Here is a 24489-nt window from a genome sequence, read left to right as displayed (position 1 = left end):
CTCCAGGAGATCAGAAGACTATCCTGCAACATCCTTGAAAAAAATGGAAGGATTCTGTCCATCTGCAGAGAAGATTCATAAGTAGAGCTCTTCATGCCCAGGAGGCCAGTGCCCATCCTCCAATGGCAGTATAAGCTACCTCAGGAGCTATTCCATGGCAAGAACTGGAAGCTTCACTTCCCAGAAATGGGGGAGGAAGAGACGATCAGGTACCAACTTCAGCTTCTGATTAGGAAATTCGGCAGGCTAACATATTATCCTAAGAATGGCTAAAGTTTGAACCTGTCCAAGTCAGAAAAAAGTCAATAGCCACCATTTTAACTCTGCCCCTGGCACAAGGGGAAGTTCGGCAGACTGAAAGTTACAGTACTGGTATGGATGGGCTTCTTTCCATCCAGATCAGACTGCAGCTCTAGCATAAGCCCTAGGCCTCACTCCAGAAGGAAGGAAGATCTAGTGACCTGCACCAGCCTCTCCAGGAAAATAAAGGCCGTGCCATGGAGACTGGTGATCATCTTAGTTTGGCAGTGCAAGTTGCCTCAGGAGCTATTCTGTGGTTGGAATTGGAAGCTCTAATTCCCAAAAACAGGGGAGGAAGAGATAGTTGGCCACTGAATTCAGCTACTGATTAATAAATTCTGCTGGCAAAGAAAAACCCTAAGGGAAGCGGACTTGGCCCAGTGGTTAGGGCGTCTGTCTACCACATGGGAGGTCCACGGTTCAGACCCTGGGCCTCCTTGACCCACATGGGGCTGGCCCACGCACAGTGCTGATGTGCGCAGGGAGTGCCATGCCACACAGGGGTGTCCCCCGCGTAGGGAAACCCCACGCGCAGGGAGTGCGCCCCATAGGGGGAACTGCCCAGCGTGAAACAAAGTGCAGCCTGCCCAGGAGTGGTGCCCACGCACATGGAGAGCTGATGCAGCAAGATGTCGCAACAAAGAGAAACACAGATTCCCATGCCACTGACAACAACAGAAGCAGACAAAGAAGAATGCATAGTGGGTGGACACAGAGAACAGACAACTGGGGCGGGGGGAGGGGGAGGGGAGAGAGAAATAAATAAATACATACATACATAAGAAAAACCCTAAGAACAGCTAAAGTTTGAATCTATTCAAGTCTGAAAGAGGATAGTAGCTGGCATTTTGACTCCACCCCCAGAATGAGGGAAAGCAGGGCTGACTGAAAATCAAAGTGATGGTAGGGACCAATTTCTTTCACCCAGATCTGCCTGCAGCCCTAGCTGAGGCTTCAACCTAGTAGGGAGGAAGGTGGTGGGACCTACACCATCCTCTCTGGATTAACTGCAGGTACATTCAGCTAGTACTGAACTGTCAGAAGTCTACTGGGGTAACTGTGTGACCTGCATGACACAAATTGCTATCCATACCTGCAGCTCCATTCCTGCCCTAGGCAGGGGAGAAAAGGGCATGAAGCTTCATCAGTCTCCTTGGACAACTAGAGTCTAGGCCTGCACAACTTGGATTATTACACACGGCTGCAGCCCTGTCCCTACCCCTGGCAAAGGAGAAAGTTAGGAGAAGATTCATCAGTCTCTGGGCAATGAGGACAGCTTGAACCTCTACAGCTTGCATCTTTACATCCTTGGTTCCTACTACACAACAGGCAATGGAGAAAGGGCAAGAAAGCCCTAAAGAGAGAAACTATATCCAGAAGAAATATTCTAGTATACCAGATGTGAAGACACCAACAAAAAGTTACAATCCACACTAAGAAGCAGGGACATATGGCCCAGTAAAAGGAAAAAGATAAGCCTTCAGATGACAGAAAGCAATTAAGAGAACTAATCATAGATGTTCAAACAAATCTCCTTAATAAATTCAATGAGATGGCTAAAGAGATTAAGGATGCTAAGAAGACATTGGATGAACACAAAGAAGAATTTGAAAGAATACATAGAAAAATAGATCTTACAGGAATGAAAGTTGTAAACAATGAAATTAAAAATACATTGGAATCATGTAATAGCAGATTTGAGGAGGGAGAAGAAAGGATAGATGAGCCTGAAGAAATGGCCTCTGAAAGCAAACATACAAAAGAACAGATGAAGAAAAGAATGGAAAAAATTGAACAAGGTCTCAGGGAACTAAACGAAAGCAAGAGATGTGCAAACATATGTGTCATGGGTGTCCCAGAAGGAGAAGAGAAGGGAAAAGGGGTAGAAGGAATATCTGAAGAAATAATGGTCGAAAATTTCCCAACCCTATTGAAGGACATATATATACATGCTCAAGAAGCGCAATGTACTCCCATTTGAATAAATCCAAGTAGACCAACTCTGAGGCACATAATAATCAGAATGTCAAATGTGAAAGACAAAGAGAATTCTGAGAGCAGCAAGAGGAAAACATAACATGTAAGGGATTCTCAATAAGATTAAGTGCTGATTTCTCATCAGAAACCACAGATGCAAGAAGACAGTAGTATGATATATTTAAGATACTGCAAGAGAAAAACTTGCAGCCAAGAATCTTTTGTCTAGCAAGACTGTCTTTCAAAAATGAGGGCGAGTTTAGAATATTCACAGATAAACAGAAACTGAGAGAGTTTGTAAACAAGAGACTGGCTTTGCAGATACTAAAAGGTATGCTACAGCCCGATGAGAAAAGACAGGAGAGAAAGGCCTGGAAGTGAGCCTAGAAATGAAAATTATATCAGTAAAAGTAACTACAAGTGTCAAAAGAGTGGTGAAAATAAAATATGACAGACAAATCCAAATATCCACGAAAAACTTCAACAATAATGTAAAGAAAGCACTTGTATTCAGAAAACTACAATTGATTGTTAAAAGAAATAAAAAAAGACCTAAATAATTGGAAGAGCATTTCTTGCTCATGGATTGGAAGACTAAATATCATTAAGATGTCAATTCTACTCAAATTAATATACAGATTCAATGCAATCCCAATAAAAATTTCACCAGCATTTTAAAAATAAATGGCAAACATGACTATCATATTTATTTGGAAGGGCAAGGAGTCCTGAACAGCCAGAAAAATCTTAAAAAGGAAAGCAAAATTGGAGGACTCTCATTTCTGGACTTTAAATCATATTACCTAGCTACAGTGGTAAAAACAGAATGTGACATAAAGAGAGACACACAGACTAATGGAACTGACCTTGATGGTTCAGAAACAGACCCTTCCATCTATAGCCAAGTAGTTTTTGAGTAGACACCCAGCTTGGGCAGAACAGACCATTGAACAAATATAAAAGCAAGAATCATAAAGCTTCTAGAAGAAAATGTTGGAAAATACTTTCAAGACCTGTTAGTAGTTGGTGGCATCCTAAAGGAACTAAGAGGGGGACTAAGATGGACTACTGATGTTTAATACATGTAGAAGGTTTAATTAGCTTTACTGTAAAAGTGTGAAAATGTACAGAGGGTAACATATTATAGTGAATAATAGCTGGCTTATAAATGGGAATGTGGCTGAAAATGGTGGTCTAGAGATATAAATGCCAATTTACAGAAAACTAGAGAATAATGTAGGAACTGAATAGCACAATAAACCCAGAGGTGGATGAGAATTGTGGTTGATGGTACAGATGCAAGAGTGTCCTTGGTAAGCGAGAGCAGATGTACATCACTATTGCAGGGTGGTGGGAATGTGAAGAAGCATTGTAAAAATATAACTGGAGTGACCTATGGACTGTCGTTAGAAGTAATAATGTAATATTCATGCACCTATGCCAAAGATGTACTGTGTTGATAATGGAAAAAGTATGCCAAATGTACACTATGGACCTGGTAATAATCTGATGTTATTTTCTCATAATCTGTAACAAATGTTCCACCACAGTGTGGTGTACTGAGAAGGGTGTTGTTTTGGAATTCTACACATGTGCATCATTGTTTTGTAAGTTTAAAACTTGTCATAAAAATATATTTAAAAAATAATAATAGTGTTGGTTGGGGGGGAAATACACCAAACATAAGATAAGAACTATACTTAGTAGTAAGATTTTGACAATATTCTTTTGTAATTTGTAACACCTCTCTCACAACAATGCAAGGTGTTGGTGGTAAGTTGATGTATGTCACCCCCATATGATATGCAGGTTTACTTTGTAAATTCACAACTTTTACTATTCACTTATTGTTTATGTATGTTCATGTATGATATAAAAACAATAGTAATAATAATAGGATTCTGTATGTGACTTCATAGCAATGTAAAACTTCTTTGAAGACAGAATGAAAAAAAGACACTGGGGAAAAATGCAAGCAAATGCCATTGGACAACACAATGACAGATATTACAGTGATGAAAGGCAAAATGTCAAAAATTTAAAAATATATATATATTTTTTAATATCCCAGTTTTTTTGAAACTTTATTTTAGCTTTGGTTTTTCTAAGTAATTATGTATTGTATTTCTTATGTTTAAACCCATCATATTATTTCACTTTCCTAATAACTGTATTTGGTGATTTTCTTGGCTTCATTTTTGAAGAAGTTTTGGATCACAGAAGGGTTACAACTATGGCAGGGAAGGATCACTGGTGTGGGGTGTCAGTGATGGGGGATACATGGGAGGAAGTTCACCTGGGCATACATGTTAGATATATAAATGTGTTCAACAGTTCATGGGGCATAGCCACAGTGGGTAGAGATTCACACAACAGAAAGAATACTAAATTCCCATCCTGGGGAGCTTTGCCACATTCTGTAATGGAACAGCAGCAATCACCCAAGCACAGGGGCAATGACTAGTGTCCATTGATGGGCCCTTGATATTTATGACTATCCTTATGACCCTCTGTTCTTGAAATTGCAATGTAGGATGACTAAGAGTTACCTCCTGAAAGCCTCCATGTTGCTCAAATATGGCCCCTCTCTGAGTCAAACTCAGCATATAAATGCATTACCTTCCCCTCAGCGAGGGACATGACTCCCAGGGATGAGCTTCCCTGGCACTGAGGGATTACTACCAAACACCAACGAGCAATGCAACTGGAAAAAGATCTTGAATAAAAGGGGGAAAAGGTAAAGACAAATGAATTTATATGGCTAAGAGACTTCAAAGTGAGTTGGGAGGTCTTTCCAGAGGTAATGTTTATGCATGTCTCAGCAGGATCTCATAGACTGCCAAAGCAGACACTAACCCAAATAGTGGGGTTCCTGAGGCTCTGGAGACACCAAGGCTCTACAGTCATAGCAGATAGCTCCGAAGGCTAGTGCCTTGCCAGTGGGCCCTACTTTGGAGTTTGTGCTCCCAATTGTGATGGAGCTACACTCAGATATGACTTCTCTACACATGCCTCTTCTGTCTCTTTTATTTGAACCTATAGTTGGTGCTGGAGTTGGTAGGTGCACATCCAAATGACTTGAATCTCTGGTCTGTCCATTTCTCAGCTGGGCCCTGAGCCTCAGCAGAGTTGCAACGCCTACTCTCCAGGTCATTGGACTCATCCAGGACAACAAGTAGATACAGATGGACAACCACCACAGCAAGGAACCAAGAGAGTCAACAATTGCAAGCACAATAGTCCCATCCATCAGTTGTATGGGTTCAAAGACCCCTCTTAGTTAGAGGTGGAGTGGCATCACCATCCCAAAATCCTCAGAAATGGGGAATAAAATATGGACTAGAGTGGACTTACTGGTATTCTAGTGTAGATTTACCGTGATTCTAGCAATGGAAGAAACTATAACATTGATGCGGAGACAGTGGCCACTGGAGGGGCTGAAGTCCAAGAAAGGGACAAAGAGGTGTAATATGGGAGCATTTTCAGGACTTGGGATTTTCCTGCATGACACTGTAATGACAGATATGGGTCATTATATACATGGCCGTAGTCTATGGAATTGAGTGGGACAGAATGTAAACTACAATGTAGGCTATAATCCATGCTTAATGGCCATGTTCCAAAACGTTCAATTGCAATGAACATACCACACTAATGAAAGAAGTTGTTAATGTGGGGAAGAGTGGGAGGTGTGGGGAGTGGGGTATATGGGAATCCCTTATATTTTATATGTAACATTTACATAATCTAAAGCACATTTAAAAATAAATTAATTAACTAAAAATACATTAGAGGCATACAAAAACAGATTTGAATAGGCAGAGGAAAGGATCAGCAAATTAGAGGACTCAGCATTTGAACTTAAAAAGAAAGGATGGAAAAAAAAAAGGAAAAAAACATGATCTCAGGGATTCAAATAACAGTATGCACTGCACAAACATATATGTCATGGGTACCCCAGAACGTTAAGAGAACAGAGACAGAAAGAATATTTGAGGAAATAATGGCTGAAATCTCCAAACTCTTATAGAAGACATATATATTCACATCAAAGAAGGGCAGTGTACTCCAAATGAATAAATCCAAACAGACCTGTTCTGAGACACAAACTATTCATAATGCCAAATGCCAAAGGTAAAGGAAGATTTCCAAAAGCAGCAAGAAAAACACTATCCATCACATACGAAGGATGTCCAGTAAGACTTAGTATTTCTCCTCATTAACCATGGAGGCAAGAAGGCGGTGGAATGATATATTTAGTGCTGAATCCTGAAGGAAAAGACAGGATAAAGAGACTTGGATAAAGAGTGTAGAAATGAAGATTATTAGGAAGGGTAACTAAAAGTGGAAAAAGACAGACAAAAGTAAAATATGACACATGAAAGCCAAAGGATAAAATGGTTAAAGTAATGTCTTTACAATAATAACATTGAGTGTTAATGGACTGAACTCCCCAATCAAAAAGACATAGACTGATAAAATGGATAAAAAACATGAGCCATCTAAATGATGTCTACAAGAGACTGACCTTAGATTCCAGGGTACAAATAGGTTGAAAGATTTTAAAAAGATTTATCAGGCAAACAGTAACCAGGAAAGAGCTGGGGTAGCTACACTAATAATGGAAAAAAAAAAAAGACTTTCTTAGAAGCAAAATTATTTAAAAAAACACATTACATATAAATAAAAGAGGCAATCCACAAAGAAGAAATAACAATCATAAATATTTTGCATATACTCAGGGTGCCCCAAAATACATGAGGCAAACACTACCTTCATCAATGTAATGTATACTACCTTCATCAATGTAATGAACATATAAACGGAATCAATAAGGAAACACATAGCTTAAATAAGATGATAAATAAACTAGACATAAAAGGTATGTATACAAAGCAGGATATACATTCTTCTCAAAGTGCTCATGGATCTTTTTGCAGGAAAGACCACATGTTGTATCACAAAACAGGTTTCAATAAATTTTAAAAGACTGAAATTATACAAACTGCTAGAAATGAAGCTAGAAATCAGTAACAGGCAGAGAATTGGAAAATTCACAAATATATGGAGATTAAGTAGCACACTCTTTTTTTGTTAACTATTATAATAAATTTTTATTATAAATTTTTATTATTTTTAAGAATTACTTCAGGTTTTTCATTTCAAATTTTAAAGTTTTTCATTTCAAATTTTAAAGGAACACTCATGCATACCATTAACGATTCTCATACAGCACCCCACAACCAACACTTTACATTGTTGTGACACATTTATTACAAATGATGACAGAACATCATCACAATATTACTGCCATCTATAGTTCATAGCTTATATTTGGTATATTTTTCCCACAAACCATCCTATTATGAACACCATGTATAACTATTGTATGTTTGATATAGTTCATGAGAAGTTAATGTACTGTTAACCACATTTCATCATTTACCATGGAGTTCACTGTGTTAAATGATCCCCTAACTTGTGCAATCCACTTAAAGTGCACACTCAGTGGCTCTCAGTTTCATCACAGAGTTGTACTGTCATCAGATCATTTTCATTACTCCAAAGCCTTTCACAGAGGCTGCACCTTTATACAATCCCACCACTAGTAAAGGAGTGTTCCTATTTCTCTGTATCCTATCCACCACTTATAGTTTTTTTTTAAATGGTTATTTATAAGGTATGAAATGATAGCTCATTGTAGTTTTGATCTGAATTTCCCTAATAGCTAGCAATGTTTAGTACCTTTTCAGGTGCTTTCTGGTCATTTGTACTACTACTTTGGAAAAATAACTCTTCAAGACTTTTGACCATTTTTTAACTGGGTTGCTTGTCTTTTTATCATTGAGTTTTATGATCTCTTCATACAACATGGAGGTCAAATCCTTATCAGATATGTGATTTCAGAAAAGTTTCTCCCATTGAGTAGTTTGCTTTTTCACCTTCTTAATAAAGACATTGAAGCACTAAAGTGGTTAATTTTGAAGAGGACCCAGTTATCTATTTTTGCTTTCATTGCTGGTGCTTTGGGTGTACTTACATTTTCTTCTGGGAGTTTTATGGTTCTAGCTTTTATATTTAGGCCCTTGATCTACTTTGAGTTAATCTATGTATAAAGTGTGAGACTAGGATCTTCTTTCTTTCTTTTGGATATGAATATGCAGTTCTCCCAGCACCATTAGTCTTGTCAAAAATCACTTGACTGTAAAATATTTTTGAATTCTCAATTCAGTTCCATTAGTCAATATATCAATCATTATGCCAGTACCATGCTGTTTTACCACTGTAGCTAAGTAATATGTTTTAAGGTGAGAAAGTGAGAGTCTTTCAACTTCATTCTTCTTAAGACTTTTTTGGCTATTAAGGGCCCCATACCCTTCCAAATAAATTTGATATTTGACTTTCTCCTTTCTGCAAATATAGCTGTTGGAGATTTTATTGGAATTGCATTGAATCTGTAAATCAGCTTAGAAAGAAGAGAGGTCTTAATGATATTTACTCTTCCGATCTATGAATATGTAATCTCCTTCCATTTGTTTAGGTCTTCCTTGGTTTCTTTCAGCAAGGTTTTGTAGTTTTCTCAATACAGGTCCTTTATATCCTTGGTTAATTTTATTCCTAAGTATTTGATTCTTTAGTCACTATTGTCAATGCAATTTTTTTTTTCTGACTTCCTGCTCAATTGCTCAGTAGTAAGGTATAGAAATGCTACTGAATTTTGCACTTTGATGAACTTGTCATTAGTTCTAGGACCTTTGTTGTGGATTTTCTAAGTATAGGATTATAATTTCAGCAAATAGTGAAAGTTTTACTTCTTCCTTTCCAATTTGGGTGATGTTAGTTTCTTTTTCTTGCCTAATTGCTCTAGCTAGAACCTCTAGCACAGGGTTTCTTAACCCTTTTTGTTCCACAGATCCCTTTGCCAATCAAGTGAAAACCATGGACCTCTTCTCAGAATGTAATGGCACATAGTTTCATGACACTCAACATCAGCATGTCTTTATTAAATTTTAGGATTATTCAAAGGAACGGTCTACAACTTTCCTGTACTTTCAATACCTGATAACCTAATATGGTTCAACATCTGTTTAATGGTCATTTTGGCAAACATTTAGAAATTCAAGTTTTCCCACAGCATCATAAAACCACCTCTGCCATCCTTACAAACCTTTTTGCAGGCAGTTATCCATTGCACTCAGAAAACACTACAGCAAAAGAAAAATACTAAACCCACACTATACTGTGTTTCATTTAATAAATATATGATACCTGCACCAAGTTCCCACAAGAATGTTTTAAATGCATAAAATACAATTACAAAGGAAATCAGTTACATACATTAAAAGTTATTAAAATAAAAAACATGATATGATATATATGTACTTCTTAATACCTTAAATAATAATCTAACACATCAAAAAATAGGAAAGTTAAAGTTAAATTCTATTTTATTTTTTTTAGAGATTTATTTTTACTTATCCCTCACCCCTAGTTGTTTGCAGTCACTGCTGATCTTTGTGTCCATTTGCTGTGTGCTCTGTGTCTGCTTATCTTCTCTTTAGGAGGCACCAGGAACCAAATCTGGGACCTTCCATGTGGAAGAGAGATGCTCAACAGCTGAACCACCTCAGCTCCCTTGTTTGTTGTGTCTCTCATTGTCTTTCCTCTGTGTCTCTTGTGTTGCATCATCTTGTTGCATCAACTTACCATGCCGGCCCACCACATCAACTCGCCATCTCCAGGAGGCACCGGGAACCAAACCTGGGTCCTCCCATGTGGTAGGCTGAGGTCTAATTGCTTAAGCCACATCTGCTTTCCTAAATTTTATTTTTTAAAGAGATGTCTATATGCAGTCTATTGTTGTTTATCTTAAATAAGAACATTAAACTGTGTGTAGTATTTGACAAGGCAACATGTACATCATGTTGGACATGTAATTGAGTTGATTTTTTTCAGTTCAAGCTCATGGACCCCCTGAAATCTTTCCCATGGGTCCGTGGACCCCTGGTTAAGAACCCATGCGCTAGCACAATGAGTGTTGACAGTGGGCATTCTTGCCTTGTTCCTGATCTCAAAGGGAAAGGTTTCAGTCTTTCACCATTGAATACAATGTAAGCTATGGGTTTTTCATATATAAACTTACCATGTTAAGAACGTTTCCTTCCATTCCAGTCTTTTGAAGAGTCTTTATTTTATTTTATTTTTAAGGAGCTTTAGATCACATAAATGTTACACAGAAAATAAGGGATTCCCAAATGCCCTACTCCCTCCCCCTCCCACACTTTTAAACATTAACAACATCCTTTATTAGTGTGGTATATTTGTTACAATTGATAAAACACTGCTGCTAATGATGGACTACAGTATACATTATAGTTTATACTCTGTCCCACACAGTTTTGTAGGTTATGACAAAACATACAAAGGCCAGTATCCATCACTTCAAGGTCATGCAGGACAACTCCAATGTCCCCAAAATACCCCCTTATTACATCTATTCTTCCCTCTCCCATCCCTCAGAACCTCTGGTGGCCACTGCCTTTATATCAGTAAGAGTTCTTCCATTGCTAGAATAAGAATGTCTATTGTAGAATAACAGTAAGTCTACTTTAGTTCATTGTTCATTCCCCAATCTTGAGGCTCTTGGGATGGTGATGCCCACTCTGCTTCTAACTGAGAAGGAGCTTACATTGGGGGATTTTGCCAAAAGCCTTTTCTGCATCAATCCACATGATCATGTGAGTTTTCTTTTTCAATTTCTTAATATGGTATATTATACTAATGGCCTTTCTTGTGTTGAGCCAATCTTGCATTCCAAGGATAAAACCCCCTTGAGCTGTTTATAATTCTTTTAATGTGTGGATTTGGTTAGCAAGTACTTTGTTGAGGATTTTTGCATCCATATTCACTAGAGAAATTGGTCTGTTATTTTCTTTTGGCATTAGTGTGATGTTGGCTTCATAGAATGATTTTGGTAGCATTCTGGTCTGTTCAATTTTTTTGGAAAGTTTCAGCAAGATTGGTATTACATCTCCCTTGAACGATTGGTAGAATTTACCTGTAAGACCTGGACTTTACATTATTTTGGAGGTTTTAATGACTGTTTTGATCTCTTTACTTGTGCTAGTTTCTTTGAGGTCTTTTATTTCTTCTAGGGTCACTGTAGGTTGTTTGCGTCTTTCTAGGAATATGTCCATTTTGTCTAAGCTGTCAAGTTTGTTGGCATACAGTTGCTAATAGAAACCTTTTATGATCTCTTTTATTTCTGCGAGGTCAATTGTAATGTCTCTCTTTCATTTCTGATATATTTGCATCTTCTCTCCTTTTTTTGTCAGTTTAGTTAAGGGTTTGTAGATTTTAATGAAAAACCAACTTTTGGTTTTGTTGATTCTATCTACTGTTTTTTCTAGTTTCTGCAGGTGTTCAGATAGTCTTTGATTTTAGCTATTTCTTCTTTTTTAATATAAGCACTGAAGGCTATAAATGTCCCTCTCTGCACTGCCTTTGCTGCATCCTATAGGTTTTGATGTTGTGCTCTAGTTTTCATTTGTCTCAAGATATTTACTGATTTCTCTTGCAATTTCTCCTTTGACCCACTGATTATTTAAGGATGTTTAATTTCTGTATATTTGTGAATTTTCCCCATTTCCACGTTTTGATTATCATCTTCATTCCATTATTATAAGAAAAAGTGCTTTGTATAATTTCATTATGTTTAAATTTATTGAAAACCATCTTATGAACCAACACATGGTCTATCCTGGAGAAAGATACATGAGCACTTGAGAAGAAAGTATATCCCACAGTTTTGAGGAGTAATGCTCTAAAAATGTCTGTTAGGTCTAGCTCATTCCATTTACAATAATAATCAAGTACTGTTTCCTTATTTGTTCAAAGTCCAGATGTTCTATCCAATGCTGCAAGTGTTGTTTGAAGTCTGCAACTATTATTGTAGAGATGTTTATTTCACCCTTCAGTTTTGCCAGTGTGTGTCACATGTATTTTAGGGAGCCCAAGTTAGGTGCAAAAATATTTATGATTGTTATTTCTTCTTGGAGATTTGCCCCTTTTATTAATATATAATGACTTTATTCATCTCTTACAACAGTTGTGCATTGAAAATCTATTTTGTCCAATATTAATATCACTATTCCAGTTCTTTTCTGGTTACTATTTATATGGAATATCTTTTCCACCTTTCACTTTCAACCAGTTTCTGTCCTTAGGACTGAGGTGAATCTCTTGTAGAGACCATATAGAGGGCACATATTTTTGTATCCACTCTATCAGTCTATGTGTTTAATTGGGTAGTTCAAGCCATTAACATTCAATGTTATTCAGTTAAAGGCAGTATTTATTTTATTTTGTCCTTTGGCTTTCCATTGTCATATCTTCCTGCTGTCTGTCTTTTCACCCTTTAATTTACCGTTCCTAATAATCTTCATTTCTACACTCTCCTCCAAGTCTCTCACCCTTCTTTTTTCCTCTCTGGCTGTAGGACTACCTTTTGTATCTCTTATAATTCTGGTCTTTGGTAACATACTCTCAGTTTTTGTTGTCTATGAAGACTTTAAACTTACCCTCATTTTGGAAGGACAGTTTTGATGGATACAGAATTCTTGGCTCACAGTTTTTCTTTTAGTACCTTAAATACATACCACTGTCTTTTTGCCTTCTTGATTATAGAAGAGAGATTGGAACTTGCTCTTTTTGAGGTTCCCTTGTACATGATGCTTTGCTTTTCTCTTGATGTCTTCAGAATTCCCCCTTATTCCTGATATTTGTCATTATGAATAGTAGGTGTCTCAGAGTAGGTCTGTTCAAGTTCATTCTGTTTGGGTACATTGTCCTTCTTAGATGTTGTTATTTATGTCTTTTAAAAGTAATAAAGGTTGGGAAATTTTGGTCATTATTTCCTCAAATATTCTTTCTTCCCCTTTTCCATTCTCTTACCCTTCTGGGACACTGATTACACTTATGTTTGTGCATTTCGCATTGCCATTCAATTCCCTGTGACTGTCATTTTTTCTATTCTTTTCTCTTTCTGTACTCGTCATTTCAAGTTCAGATGTTCTGTCGTTGATCTATCCTCCATCAATTAAAATCTGCTGTTATGTGCCTCTAATGGATTTTTTTTAAGATTCATTTTTTATTTATTTCTCTCCCCTTCCCTCCCGCCCCCAGCTGTCTGCTCTCTGTGTCCATTCGCTGTGTGTTCTTTTGCGACCACTTCTATCCTTATCAGCAGCACCAGGAATCTGTGTTTCCTTTCGTTGTGTCATCTTGTTGTGTCAGCTCTCCATGTGTGCGGCGCCATTCTTGGGCAGGCTGCACTTTCTTTCACACTGGGCGGCTCTCCTTACATGGTGCACTCCTTGTGCATGGGGCTCCCCTATATGGGGGACACCCCTACGTGGGACAGCACTCCTTGCGTGCATCAGCACTGCACATGGGCCAGCTCCACACGGGTCAAGGAGGCCTGGGGTTTGAACTGCAGACCTCCCATGTGGTAGGCGGATGCCCTATCCATTGGGCCAAGTCCGCTTCCCTCTAATGGAATTTTTTTTTCAAGATTTTATTTATTTATTTCTCTCCCCTTCTCCCCCATCCCCCCGCCCTGGTTGTCTGTTCTCTGTGTCTATTTGCTGCGTCTTCTTCGTCCACTTCTGTTGTTGTCAGCGGCACGGGAATCTGTGTTTCTTTTTGTTGCATCATCTTGTGTCATCTCTCCATGTGGGCAGCACCATTCTTAGGCAGGCTGCACTTTCTTTCACGCTGGGCAGCTCTCCTTATGGGGTGCACTCCTTGCACATGGGGCTACCCTACGCGGGGGACACCCCTGCGTGGCACAGCATTCCTTGCGCGCATCAGCACTGCACATGGGCTAGCTCCACACGGGTCAAGCAGGCCCAGGGTTTGAACTGTGGACCTCCCATGTGGTAGACGGACGCCCCAACCGCTGGGCCAAGTCCGCTTCCCTCTAATGGATTTTTAATCTCACCTGTTGTGTTTTTCATTCCCATAAGCCCTGCTACTTTTCTTTGAAGGTTTTCAAATTGTTCCTTATCCTGACATGGTGTCTTTTTAATATCCTTTATCTCTTTAGTTCTTCAACTCTTTGAATTGATTTAGAAGATTTCTGTGATTATAACTGATTAGTCATCTTAAATCCTTATCTCACCAGGGTATTTGCTTTGTTCATTTGGTTGGGCCATATCTTCCTGTTACTTAGTAAGGTTTGTAATATTTTGCTGATGTCTAGGCATCTGCTTATGTTGGTGAAATTTATCTGATGGCCAATTTCTCTCTCTTGCCTAATGATTCTGTTTCGCAGCTCTTCTTTGATTTTTGGTTCAAATCATTCTTTTTAAAATATATATACACTTTTTTAATTTTTTAAACATAAATCTTACATAAAAAATATAGGGGATTCCCATATGCCCTGCTCCCAATCCCTTCCACATTTTCCCACATTAACAACATCCTTTATTAGTTTGGTACATTTGTTACAATTGATGAACACATTTTGGAGCATTACCACTAAGCGTGGATTATAGTTTACACTCCATCCCACACAATTTTGTAAATTATGACAAGATATATAATGGGTTGTAACTGTCATTACAATAACATTGACAATTCCCAAGTCCTGAAAATGTCCTCATATTATACCTGTTTTCCCTCTCTCTTGCCTCAGAACCTCCAGTGGCTACTGCCTCCACATCAATGATAAAAGTTCTTCCCTTGCTAGAATCACAATAAGTCTATACTAGAATGCCAATTAAGTGTACTCTAGTCCATCGTTCATTTCCCAATCCTGAGGATTCTGGAAAGGTGATGCCCACTCCACCTCAAAATGAGAAGGGGCTTAGATTCCATGGGGCAGATGGATGAGACTATCTTGCTTGCAGTTGTAGACTGTATCTGTTCCCTGAGAAGGTCATTGTCTGTCATTATCTCTTTGTTAGTTGTCCTGGGTGAGTCCAACAAACTGAAGAGTAGATGCTGCAATTCTGTTAAGGCTCAGGGACCAGCTGGTACATGGACAGTCCAAAGACCTAAGTCTCTTGGACATATACCTATCAACTCTAGCATTAACAATAGGTTCAAATAGCAGGGGCAGAAGAGCCATGTGTATGGAAACTACAACTGAGTCCAACTCTGTCACCCTGGGAAGCATAAATTCCCAAGTAAGGCCCACTGGTAGGGCACCAAACTCCTGAGCTGTCTGTCTGCCCTGCCTATACTGTCTGGATGTCTCCACTATTAAAGGCAATATTTACAATGAGATCATGTATGCTGAGACGTGCATACATGTAACCTCTGGAATGACCTCCCGACTCACTTTGAGTCTCTTAGCCATACAAACTCGTTTGACTTTCCCCTTTCCCCTTTTAGGCAACATCTTTTTCAAGTTGCATTGCTAGTTGATGCTTGGTAGTAATCCCTCAGTGCCAGGGAGGCTCATGCCCCGGAGTCACGTACCATGCCAGGTGGTATGAGATTCGGCTTAGAGAGCCCACATTTGAGTAACAAGAAGGCTCTCAGGAAGTAACTCTGAGGAACCCTATAACAACTAGGTTGTTTCTATTTCAAAGGACATTCATCAATATTAAGAACCCATCATTGGTCCATCCTCCTTCACTAGTCACTGCCCCTGTACTCAGGGAATTCTTACTGTCTCATTAAAGAATGTGGCAGAGCTACCCAGGATGGAAATTCAAATTCTTTTTGTTATGTGTGAATCTCCACCCACTATGACAACAGCCCATGAACACTGATCACATTTATATGCCTTACACTTATGCCCCAGGTGAACCTCCTCCCATGCACCCCCATCACTGACACCCCGCACCAATGATCTTCCCTTGTCACAGTTATAACTCTTCAGTGATGCAAAACTTCTTCAAAAATGAAGCTAAGAAATACAAAGTAATTATTAAGAAAAATATTGTTTTAAAAATAACAGATAAAATACAAAAAATTAAACATTTTTGAATTTAAAAAATTTAAAAATTTAAAAATTTTTTTGACATTATGCTTTCTGTCACTGTAAGATTTGTTATCTTCTTTTTCATAACTTTTTAAAAAACGTATTTCTCTCCCTTCCCCCCCACCCCTGCCCCAGTTGTCTGTTTTCTGCGTCCAGTTGCTGCATGTTGTTCTTTTGTCAGCTTCTGTTGTCAGTGGCATGGGAATCTGTGTCTCTTTTTGTTGTGTCATCTTGCTGCGTCAGTTCTCCATGTGTGCAACGCCATTCCTGGGCAGGCTGCCCTTTGTTTCGCACTGGGCAGCTCTCCTTACAGGGCGCACTCCTTGCGCGTGGGGCTCCCCTATGGGGGGGACACCCCTGTGTGGCAGGGCACTCGTTGCGCGCATCAGCACTGCGCGTGGGCCAGCTCCACACGGGTCAAGGATGCCTGGGGTTTGAACCACGGACCTCCCATGTGGTAGACAGATGCCCTATCCACTGGGCCAAATCTGCTTCCCCCTGTTATCTTCTATGTACAGTGACATTTTCTTCTGTTTATTCCCTCAGTGTCTCATTTTTTTTTTCATTTCTTCTTCAAAGAAATTTTAGGTTACAGAAAAGTCATGTATAGAACATAGGGGATTCCTGTATACCCAACATCATCCCTCTTTTCCCCTTTCCCCTATTAATAACATCTTACATGTGGATGTTACATTTGTTACAATAGATGTATAAATATTGAAACATTGCTACTAATCATGGTGTATGATTTACATTATGGTTTACATTTTAGACCATACATTTTTATAAATTTTGATGAAATTTATGATGGCCTGTATCCATCATTGCAAGAGCACTTCCATTGCCCTCAAAATGCCCATGTTCCATCTATTCTGTTCCTCCCTCCCCTCCCCTTGGGATCCATGGCAACCATAGTTCCTTGCAACAATACTGAGGGCTTGACATACTGGCCTGTCCTCTCCTATTTGAGAACATAGCAGGATTCTTCAGAATAGGAGCCCAACACTTTCCTGCTCATTACGTGGGTCTCCACCCACTGAAACAACATACTTTGACAAGATGAACACTCAAACACAAACTTCCTAGAAGCCTGCCCTAGGTATGCCCTGTCCTGAATGCCCCCCACATCCAACACCCTAAATCAGTAATGCTCCCCTGCCATATTGCCAAAAGAACATTCCCAACGTTATGGTTTCAACCATATACCCGCAAATTCCCAGTGTTCACCTGGCCCCTCCCCCAACCCTTCCCCCAGTTCCATGGAAAGTCCAACCCACTCTCCCCACCCTACACCCTTCACAAACCAGCACCACCCAACCCAACAGTATCACTGAACCATTGTCATGCCCATCCACTGCACAACTACACACTTCCACCTTATCATAGATTTTGCCCATATGGGCATTGGTTCACTACTTTCTTCTTCCTTTCTGTCTCCTGTAAACCTAGCTCCCACACTCTAGCTCTATGAGTCTGCTCAATTTGTTTAATTCTTATCACTCAGGTCATGTAATATTTTTCCTTCAGTGCCTGGCTTGCTTCACTCAACATAAGGTCTTCAAGATTCATCCATGTTATCCCATGTGTTAATATATTGCATTCCTTCTTACAATATTCCATTGTATGTATGTACCACATTTTGTTTATACATTCATCTGTTGATAGACATTTGGGTTGTTTCCAACTTTTGGCAATAGTGAATAATGCCACTATGAACATTAGTGTGCATATATCTGTTCATGTCCCCACTCTCAATTATTCTGGGTATAGACCCAACAGTGGGATTGCTGGATCATTTGGCAGTTCTATAGTTAGCTTCCTGAGGAACTGTCAAACTGTCCTTCACAATAGCTGCACCATTCTACATCAAATTATTCTTAATCTTTAAAACTGCCCAACTTAAATGAACAAAACTGAGCCAGGGATCCACTAACTGGGCACAGAGCAGATCTAAGTTCCTGGGACAGCAAAGACTTCAAATAGGATTTTTTCTTATTGCAGTTTCCCTGCCTGCCAGCAGGCGGTGTTCTTCACATAACTTTCAACCTCCACCTGCTGGGCTGGCTAGAATAAAGATTCAAAGCAGGCTTTGCTGGTCAGACTCACTGAAAAGAAACCACTCTCCACCCTCAGTCATACCCTCCCCTCTTCCCAGGGAGAAAGACTTCCGTTCCTCTCTCAGTTGGCTACAGTGAGTCATGGGTTTTATGGAGGCTGTTTGCCTTGAGAGTGGGGAATGGTGATGTTCTCAGACATGGGGGCCAGTAACTCACTGTTTTCATTCCAGCCTCTTCATCTTTCTGTCTCTCTCCCTCCTGGACAATGTGCAGTACTCTCCTGGTCTGGATATCCCCAAACCAGCTCCTTTGGAGAGCTTTTTGGCCTTCCTCCATTGTTTTTGTAAGAGAGTTTTAGCCCTGCCAACCTACTCTGAAGCCATCTTCTTGAAATATGTTACTGTATAACATAGGGAACCCTATGGCAGATGATGAGTGTGGTTAATAATACAAAGATAAGAACATTCATTCTTCCATGAATCAGAATGTATTATAGTATGTTAATACTATAAGATGTTAATAATAGGGTGGTATTTGGGCAAAAATATATCTAAAGTAAGTTATGGACTATAATGATAGTAACATTAATATTTTTCATCAATTCAGAAAAAGAGAGAATTAAACTAAGTGAAAGAAAGCAGACACAAGGTACTGCATATTGTTTGACTCCATTTACATAAACTGTAAATATAAATAAATTTATAGAGACAGAATTAGATTAGCAGATATGTATGGCAGAAGATGGATAGAGGGATTGAGAGGTGTCTGCTAAGGGGCAGGGGTTTTCTTTTTGGAGTAATGAAAATGCTCTAATATTTAATTGCTCTAATATTTAATGTGGTGATGAATGTACAAGTCTGTGATTATATTAAAAGCCATTGAATGTACAGTTTAGATGAATTGTATGGTATGTGTATATATCTCAATAAAATTGCTTTAAAAATAAATAAATCCCTCTTTTTTTTAGTTTAGTAGAACTCTTCAAAAGGAGATAGTGAATCCAAGAAAAGACATACCCAACTGCTGGAACAGGAGAGCCACACTAGTGCCTGTGACAGGAAGACTATCATGTAAAGGAGTCTGGATCAGCTGTCTGTCTCCTGCACCCAGGGAAAAGAGCTTCTGCAAAATGGAGAGAAAAAAAACATATACATACATATACATAAATGCCTTCTTTTCAGATATTTTCTTTTCTTAAGATAAAACACATGGTTTTCCATATTATTGGTCAACTCTATGAGTATATTTCTATGAATATTATTCATATTTTATTCTTAATAGTTCAAGTCAATAGGTTTGACCATGACTAGTGTTAAACACAGAATAATGATGGGGAAATGCACTATTAATTAAGCTATTTTGGCCTCTACTTTCATGTGTTATTATTCAAACTAATGCCACAATGGTTGGTACTTCAACAAACTATCAAAATCCCTTGAAATTCCAGTTTAGAGTAGATGACTACATAAAACAATTCTGCTTCTTTATCATTTAGGACCAACTCTGACCAAACTCACATACAGTATTTAGTCCTTGGAACAGATGTAGGAGAATAAGAAGAGAGAAGGGGGGAAAGAGAGAGAAAAAAAGAGGATTAAAATTTAAGAGTAAAAAAAGATTCTGGAGAAGACAGAAGACAGCTAAAAATACAAAGGGCAAGGAAAAAAGATGCCAATTTCATATAAGTAATATCTTTGTCAGAGTGTGGGGAATGATGTGATTTTTAGAGCGCTGTCCTCTTCCCCAATATTATATAAAGATAAGCAAGATAAAGTATCGACTCATCACATTTAGGTTTTAAGGAAAAGTTTATTTTTTTAAAAAATTTAAGTATGGTTGCCCTAGAGACATTAAGTAAACCATAACAACTGAGGTTCTAATTTTTCTTCTTCAGAGGCAAATTAAATATGAAAATCTCAAGACATACAGAATAAATGACCACTTCGAGATAGTTTTATTTCAGTAAGAGTTTAATGACTTAAATAATGCTTAATCAGTCTATAACAAAATCCCTGGAATCTTTTAAGGTATAGATTATACTTTACAAAGATTTGTGATTTTGGACAATGGTCAACATTACTATTATTGAAGGTAGCAAATTTAAGTAAGAAAAGCAAGCCCTCTTCTTTCAAAACTTAAACGCAAACTGTTCTATTCAAGATCACAGGCACATGCACATACACACACACACAAATTGTTTCAGGACCAGATTTACATTTTATAATTCAGGGAAATTAAGAAGTAAATGAATATATTCAGAAACAGTTATAATGTTATAAAGAATTGTGCTGAAGAGTTTTCTTAATGTTATCTTCTAATTTTATTGCTCAAAAGCATTTTGAACTTAAGTTAATAAAAATAAGTGAAGTTGTATAGAGGACTAAGAGAGGTAGGAAAAGCACATTTTAAAGTTCAACTTAAAAAGTGTATTTTCAAGAAAATAAACTACAGTTCAAGTTACACAAAATATGCCTTCTAATTATGGTATGTGAAAGAAGAACCCTGTGTTAAAATTGGTCTTGTGACCTAAGAAAAGAATGGAATCTTGGGTCTCTAGAAGGCAGATCATAGGAATAATGCTTAACTAAACCAGGATCCTCTTTAAAATGAAAATTTAAAAATTCCTTTTTTCCCCTTTCTTCATAAATTAAGAAAGGGTGGGGAAGGAACAGTTCCTCTTCATCTCCCTTTCTTTCTATTTACCTGAGACCCTCCAGCTGCTGGGACAAGACAAGCACAAAGGTTTGCAATAAGATTTTCCAAGGAGACATTCAAACTGTCCACATATACAGTATAGATCAAACCCAGGCAAGCCTGCAAAAAGAAAGATGCATGTAGTTACTTCATACAAAAAGTAAACGTTAAAAATAAGTAGTTGTGCATTGTAACTACGAAATTTTCTCTTTGACCAGAGTAAAGTATATTCTACAGTAAGAATGGCAAAAATTGTAAACAGCAAATGTTATTAAATTTATTAAATTTTCCTCCAGAACCAGAAGCTCTAAAGAGCTTCTGAGAGATGAGTTAACAGAAAGCAGAAATAACTAATTTGTAAAACAGGTATTTGTTCTCAGAAAACCACTCTTAATAATAGGATGAAAACTGTTTTTGCCTCAATTTACTTTGCAAAATCCCAAATTTCAAGATAAAAATTTAGAAATTTTATCTTATTTTGTGTCTCTCACAAATTGAGGACACTTACTCTATAGAACAAAATAACTTATAGGAATTATTAGAAAAGTTAGAAAAATAGATAAATTAGAACAACGCTAAGAAGATACACGCTTGAAGCTCAGAGGAAGGTAAGTAGTAAATGGAAGAAAAATTACAAATTTCATGACTCTTGTAATTTATTGAAATTTGCAACTCTGAAAAATTAGTGTTTGTAAGTTTACCCATTGTTATTGAAATTGTGACATTAAATTATCCAAATTACATATAATTTCAACAATATGGAAAAGTTTTCTAGAAATTACATGGTAACATAAATGTTTATAAATAAGTTAAAATTTTGTCTTACACTTGAAAATTCCAAATGACTAAAAAAGAAAATATCTGGAATTAAACAATATTTTAAAGTTATTTTGACATAGTATAGTTAGAACAATTTGAAATATCTAATACCCATCCAATTTACTTGAAGCTGGACCCAATATAGGAAGATGAATAAACATACAGAAAGTTTTACTTTAACAATGTATTTAAATTTGCTAAATTTGATGACATTACTTCTTTAGGATTCATAAGTTTAGGATTAAATAAATGCAGTTCCTAGTTTAGAACAAACACTGCATCCTTAGAAGTTTAAATAATATTCACATGAACTGATGCAAGTATTCATTTCAACCAACATGAATTTTTTTACTGTATACACTAATTTTATTTTATTGAATTCCTAAATTTAATCTAAAGATGTTTTAAATACAAAGAACTTGTCATCATGGTTCACTCAAAACAGATTACACATAATACAAATCAATGACAACATGAGTGCTTTACCCTAAAAATTTCTGGATAATCTAATCTGGATACCAACACCAGGCTTTTGGGAGCAAACACTTCTGCAGGAGGGATTAAGCCAGACACTTCCTCTTCACCTTCAATGTCTTCCTTCTTTGTTCCCTAGAAAAAGAAACATTCTAAGCAATAGGCAGAATTTCCTATTTTAGTAAATCATAAAAGATAGAAATACCCTATACTTTTAAACAATGTAATTTACAGAAAATATAACTGAAAATAAAGAATATACTTGAGAAAAATCTAAGATATTATGACGCAGGATATACTTATTACATTTTTGAAAATCTCCTTAATTTCAGATATTTACAGCAACTTCATTTGAGCCTGTGTGAAGTACCAGATATCAAAGGTAATTAAGATATATTCAAATTATTTTAAATAGTAATCCAAATAATTTAAAATGACCCTCACAAGTGGAAAGCAATTTTCACTGCAAGAAAAATCTGTTTTATAAATAAGGAACTAATTCTCATTTTTATTTTTATGCTTGCTCCAATCTTTTAAACAATACTGAAAATCATTTAGGATTCTGCTGCTTATAGAATGCTTAATGCTCTAGGAAGTAAAGTACAATCAACTCTAAATTTCTTTTGCTCATAAGCAACAGTTTTGATATTTTGAGAAAACATTTTTTACACAAAGTTCAGTTTCAAATATTAGATACTAGTTAATAAAATAAGCTTTGGAAAATATTCTCAGTCAACAAATATTCCTGTTGACAAGTCAACAAATGTTCCTGTGCACCTACTGTTCCCATACTATGACACACTGTAAAAGTCTTAAAGAATTTTTTTAAAAAGCAAGTTAACAAAGCATTCAGATTCTTTCCAGATGACATTCTAATATTCCTGGACTTTATCCTCATTTGGAAGCCCTTTTATCTTTCCGTTCTATTAATTAAAGATCCAGCTTAAAATTTATCTTCTTCCTCAAAGCCTTTCCTTTCCTGATTTTTCTCTTTCTCCTACTTCTCAGAGAATATCATACTTGTTTATATCCATTTTTCCTCTCCCCAAAGTGTTACATTTGAATATCTAGCTACCTACTTGATATCTCCACTTAGATGACTAACAGGTAGTTTAAATATGTCCAAAATATAGTTCTAATTTTTCCCCCCTAAACTACATACTACTGAAGCAGGCTAGTAAATTAGGGAATCAATAGATGGATCTGGAACCTTGCAGAGAGCCCACGTGGACATCAATAACTCCAAGATGGCTGCTGGAAGACTCTCCCCCAAGATTCTGCCCCTCAGAAGAAGACTTCCTCTGGAAGCCAGTAGAAGCCCCAGATATTCCTAAGGACTTTATCACTGGGCCCTCCTGGGAGACTGAAGAGAGAAATAAGCCATCAAAAGGGTAAACAGCTGGCACTCCTCCCCTGCCATTAGCAAAGGAGTGGGATAATCAGTAGTTCAAAAAGCAGGCACCAACCTGAGTTCTCTCTCCCTTGTGCATTCTCTTGCCTCTGGACCCATTCCTGCCCTCTGCATACTGCTGTCGCCATTTTTCCTCTGCCATGTGGCCACGCAAGTAAAACTTGGGCATTTAAAATCTATAATGGGGAATTGCAGTCTATAAAGCAGCCCTCTTTATCACTTTAAACCCCTTCCTCTCTACCTGGGCCCCCTGATCTGTTATTTTCTTCCATTTCTCTTCCCTCCCTACCTGAATAAATTACTGGCCTAACTCACCCGACGTGCTCTTGAAATTCATTTCTGCAGCGTAATCAAAGAACCCAAATGAAATCAGGTAACACTACCTGCAGTATTCCCTACCCCAATTCATGGCAATTCCATTCTTCCACTTGACAAACCAAAAATCCTGATTCCTCTCTCTTTTTATAACCTATATGCAAACTGTCAACAAATCCTGTCAACTTTATTCTAATTTTTTACCAAATACTTTATTTCTGTGAGATATTTATGGATTATTGTTGAGTCTCCCTTCATCTGCTTTATTCCTCTTTAGCTATACTTCGCTCCTTTAACATGCTAGGCCTGCCCCATCTAAGGGTCTATGTTTGCTGTTCCTTTGCCTGGAATACTGTTTCCACAGATATCCAAATAGCTAATTTTCTCACCTCCATAAGGTCTTTATTCAAGTGTTTTCTGCTCTCTCAGCCTTTGCTGGCCACCTTATT

General features: G+C 37.6%; 1 protein-coding gene across 5 annotated transcripts in view; it reads right to left on the bottom strand.

Annotated features, from left to right (window-relative positions):
* The window catches only part of SBF2 (SET binding factor 2), a 685940-nt gene that overhangs the window by 355784 nt on the left and 305667 nt on the right, over window positions 1-24489 (bottom strand). For 4 of the 5 annotated variants that reach the window (XM_058305757.2, XM_058305758.1, XM_058305761.1 and 1 more), the window contains exons 4-6: window positions 22327-22449; window positions 21031-21141; window positions 19344-19449 (exon numbers count right to left, since the gene is read on the bottom strand). In XM_058305757.2, the coding sequence (XP_058161740.1) occupies window positions 19344-19449; window positions 21031-21141; window positions 22327-22449 (340 nt within the window). Of the gene's footprint in view, window positions 1-19343; window positions 19450-21030; window positions 21142-22326; window positions 22450-23780; window positions 24016-24489 lie in introns of those variants that run through there. The other variant, XM_058305760.2, reaches the window with a different exon arrangement.

This window comes from Dasypus novemcinctus, chromosome 10 (assembly GCF_030445035.2).
Source record: "Dasypus novemcinctus isolate mDasNov1 chromosome 10, mDasNov1.1.hap2, whole genome shotgun sequence".
NCBI classification, from domain to species: domain Eukaryota; kingdom Metazoa; phylum Chordata; class Mammalia; order Cingulata; family Dasypodidae; genus Dasypus; species Dasypus novemcinctus.
This window is presented reverse-complemented; position numbering and strand designations above follow the sequence as displayed.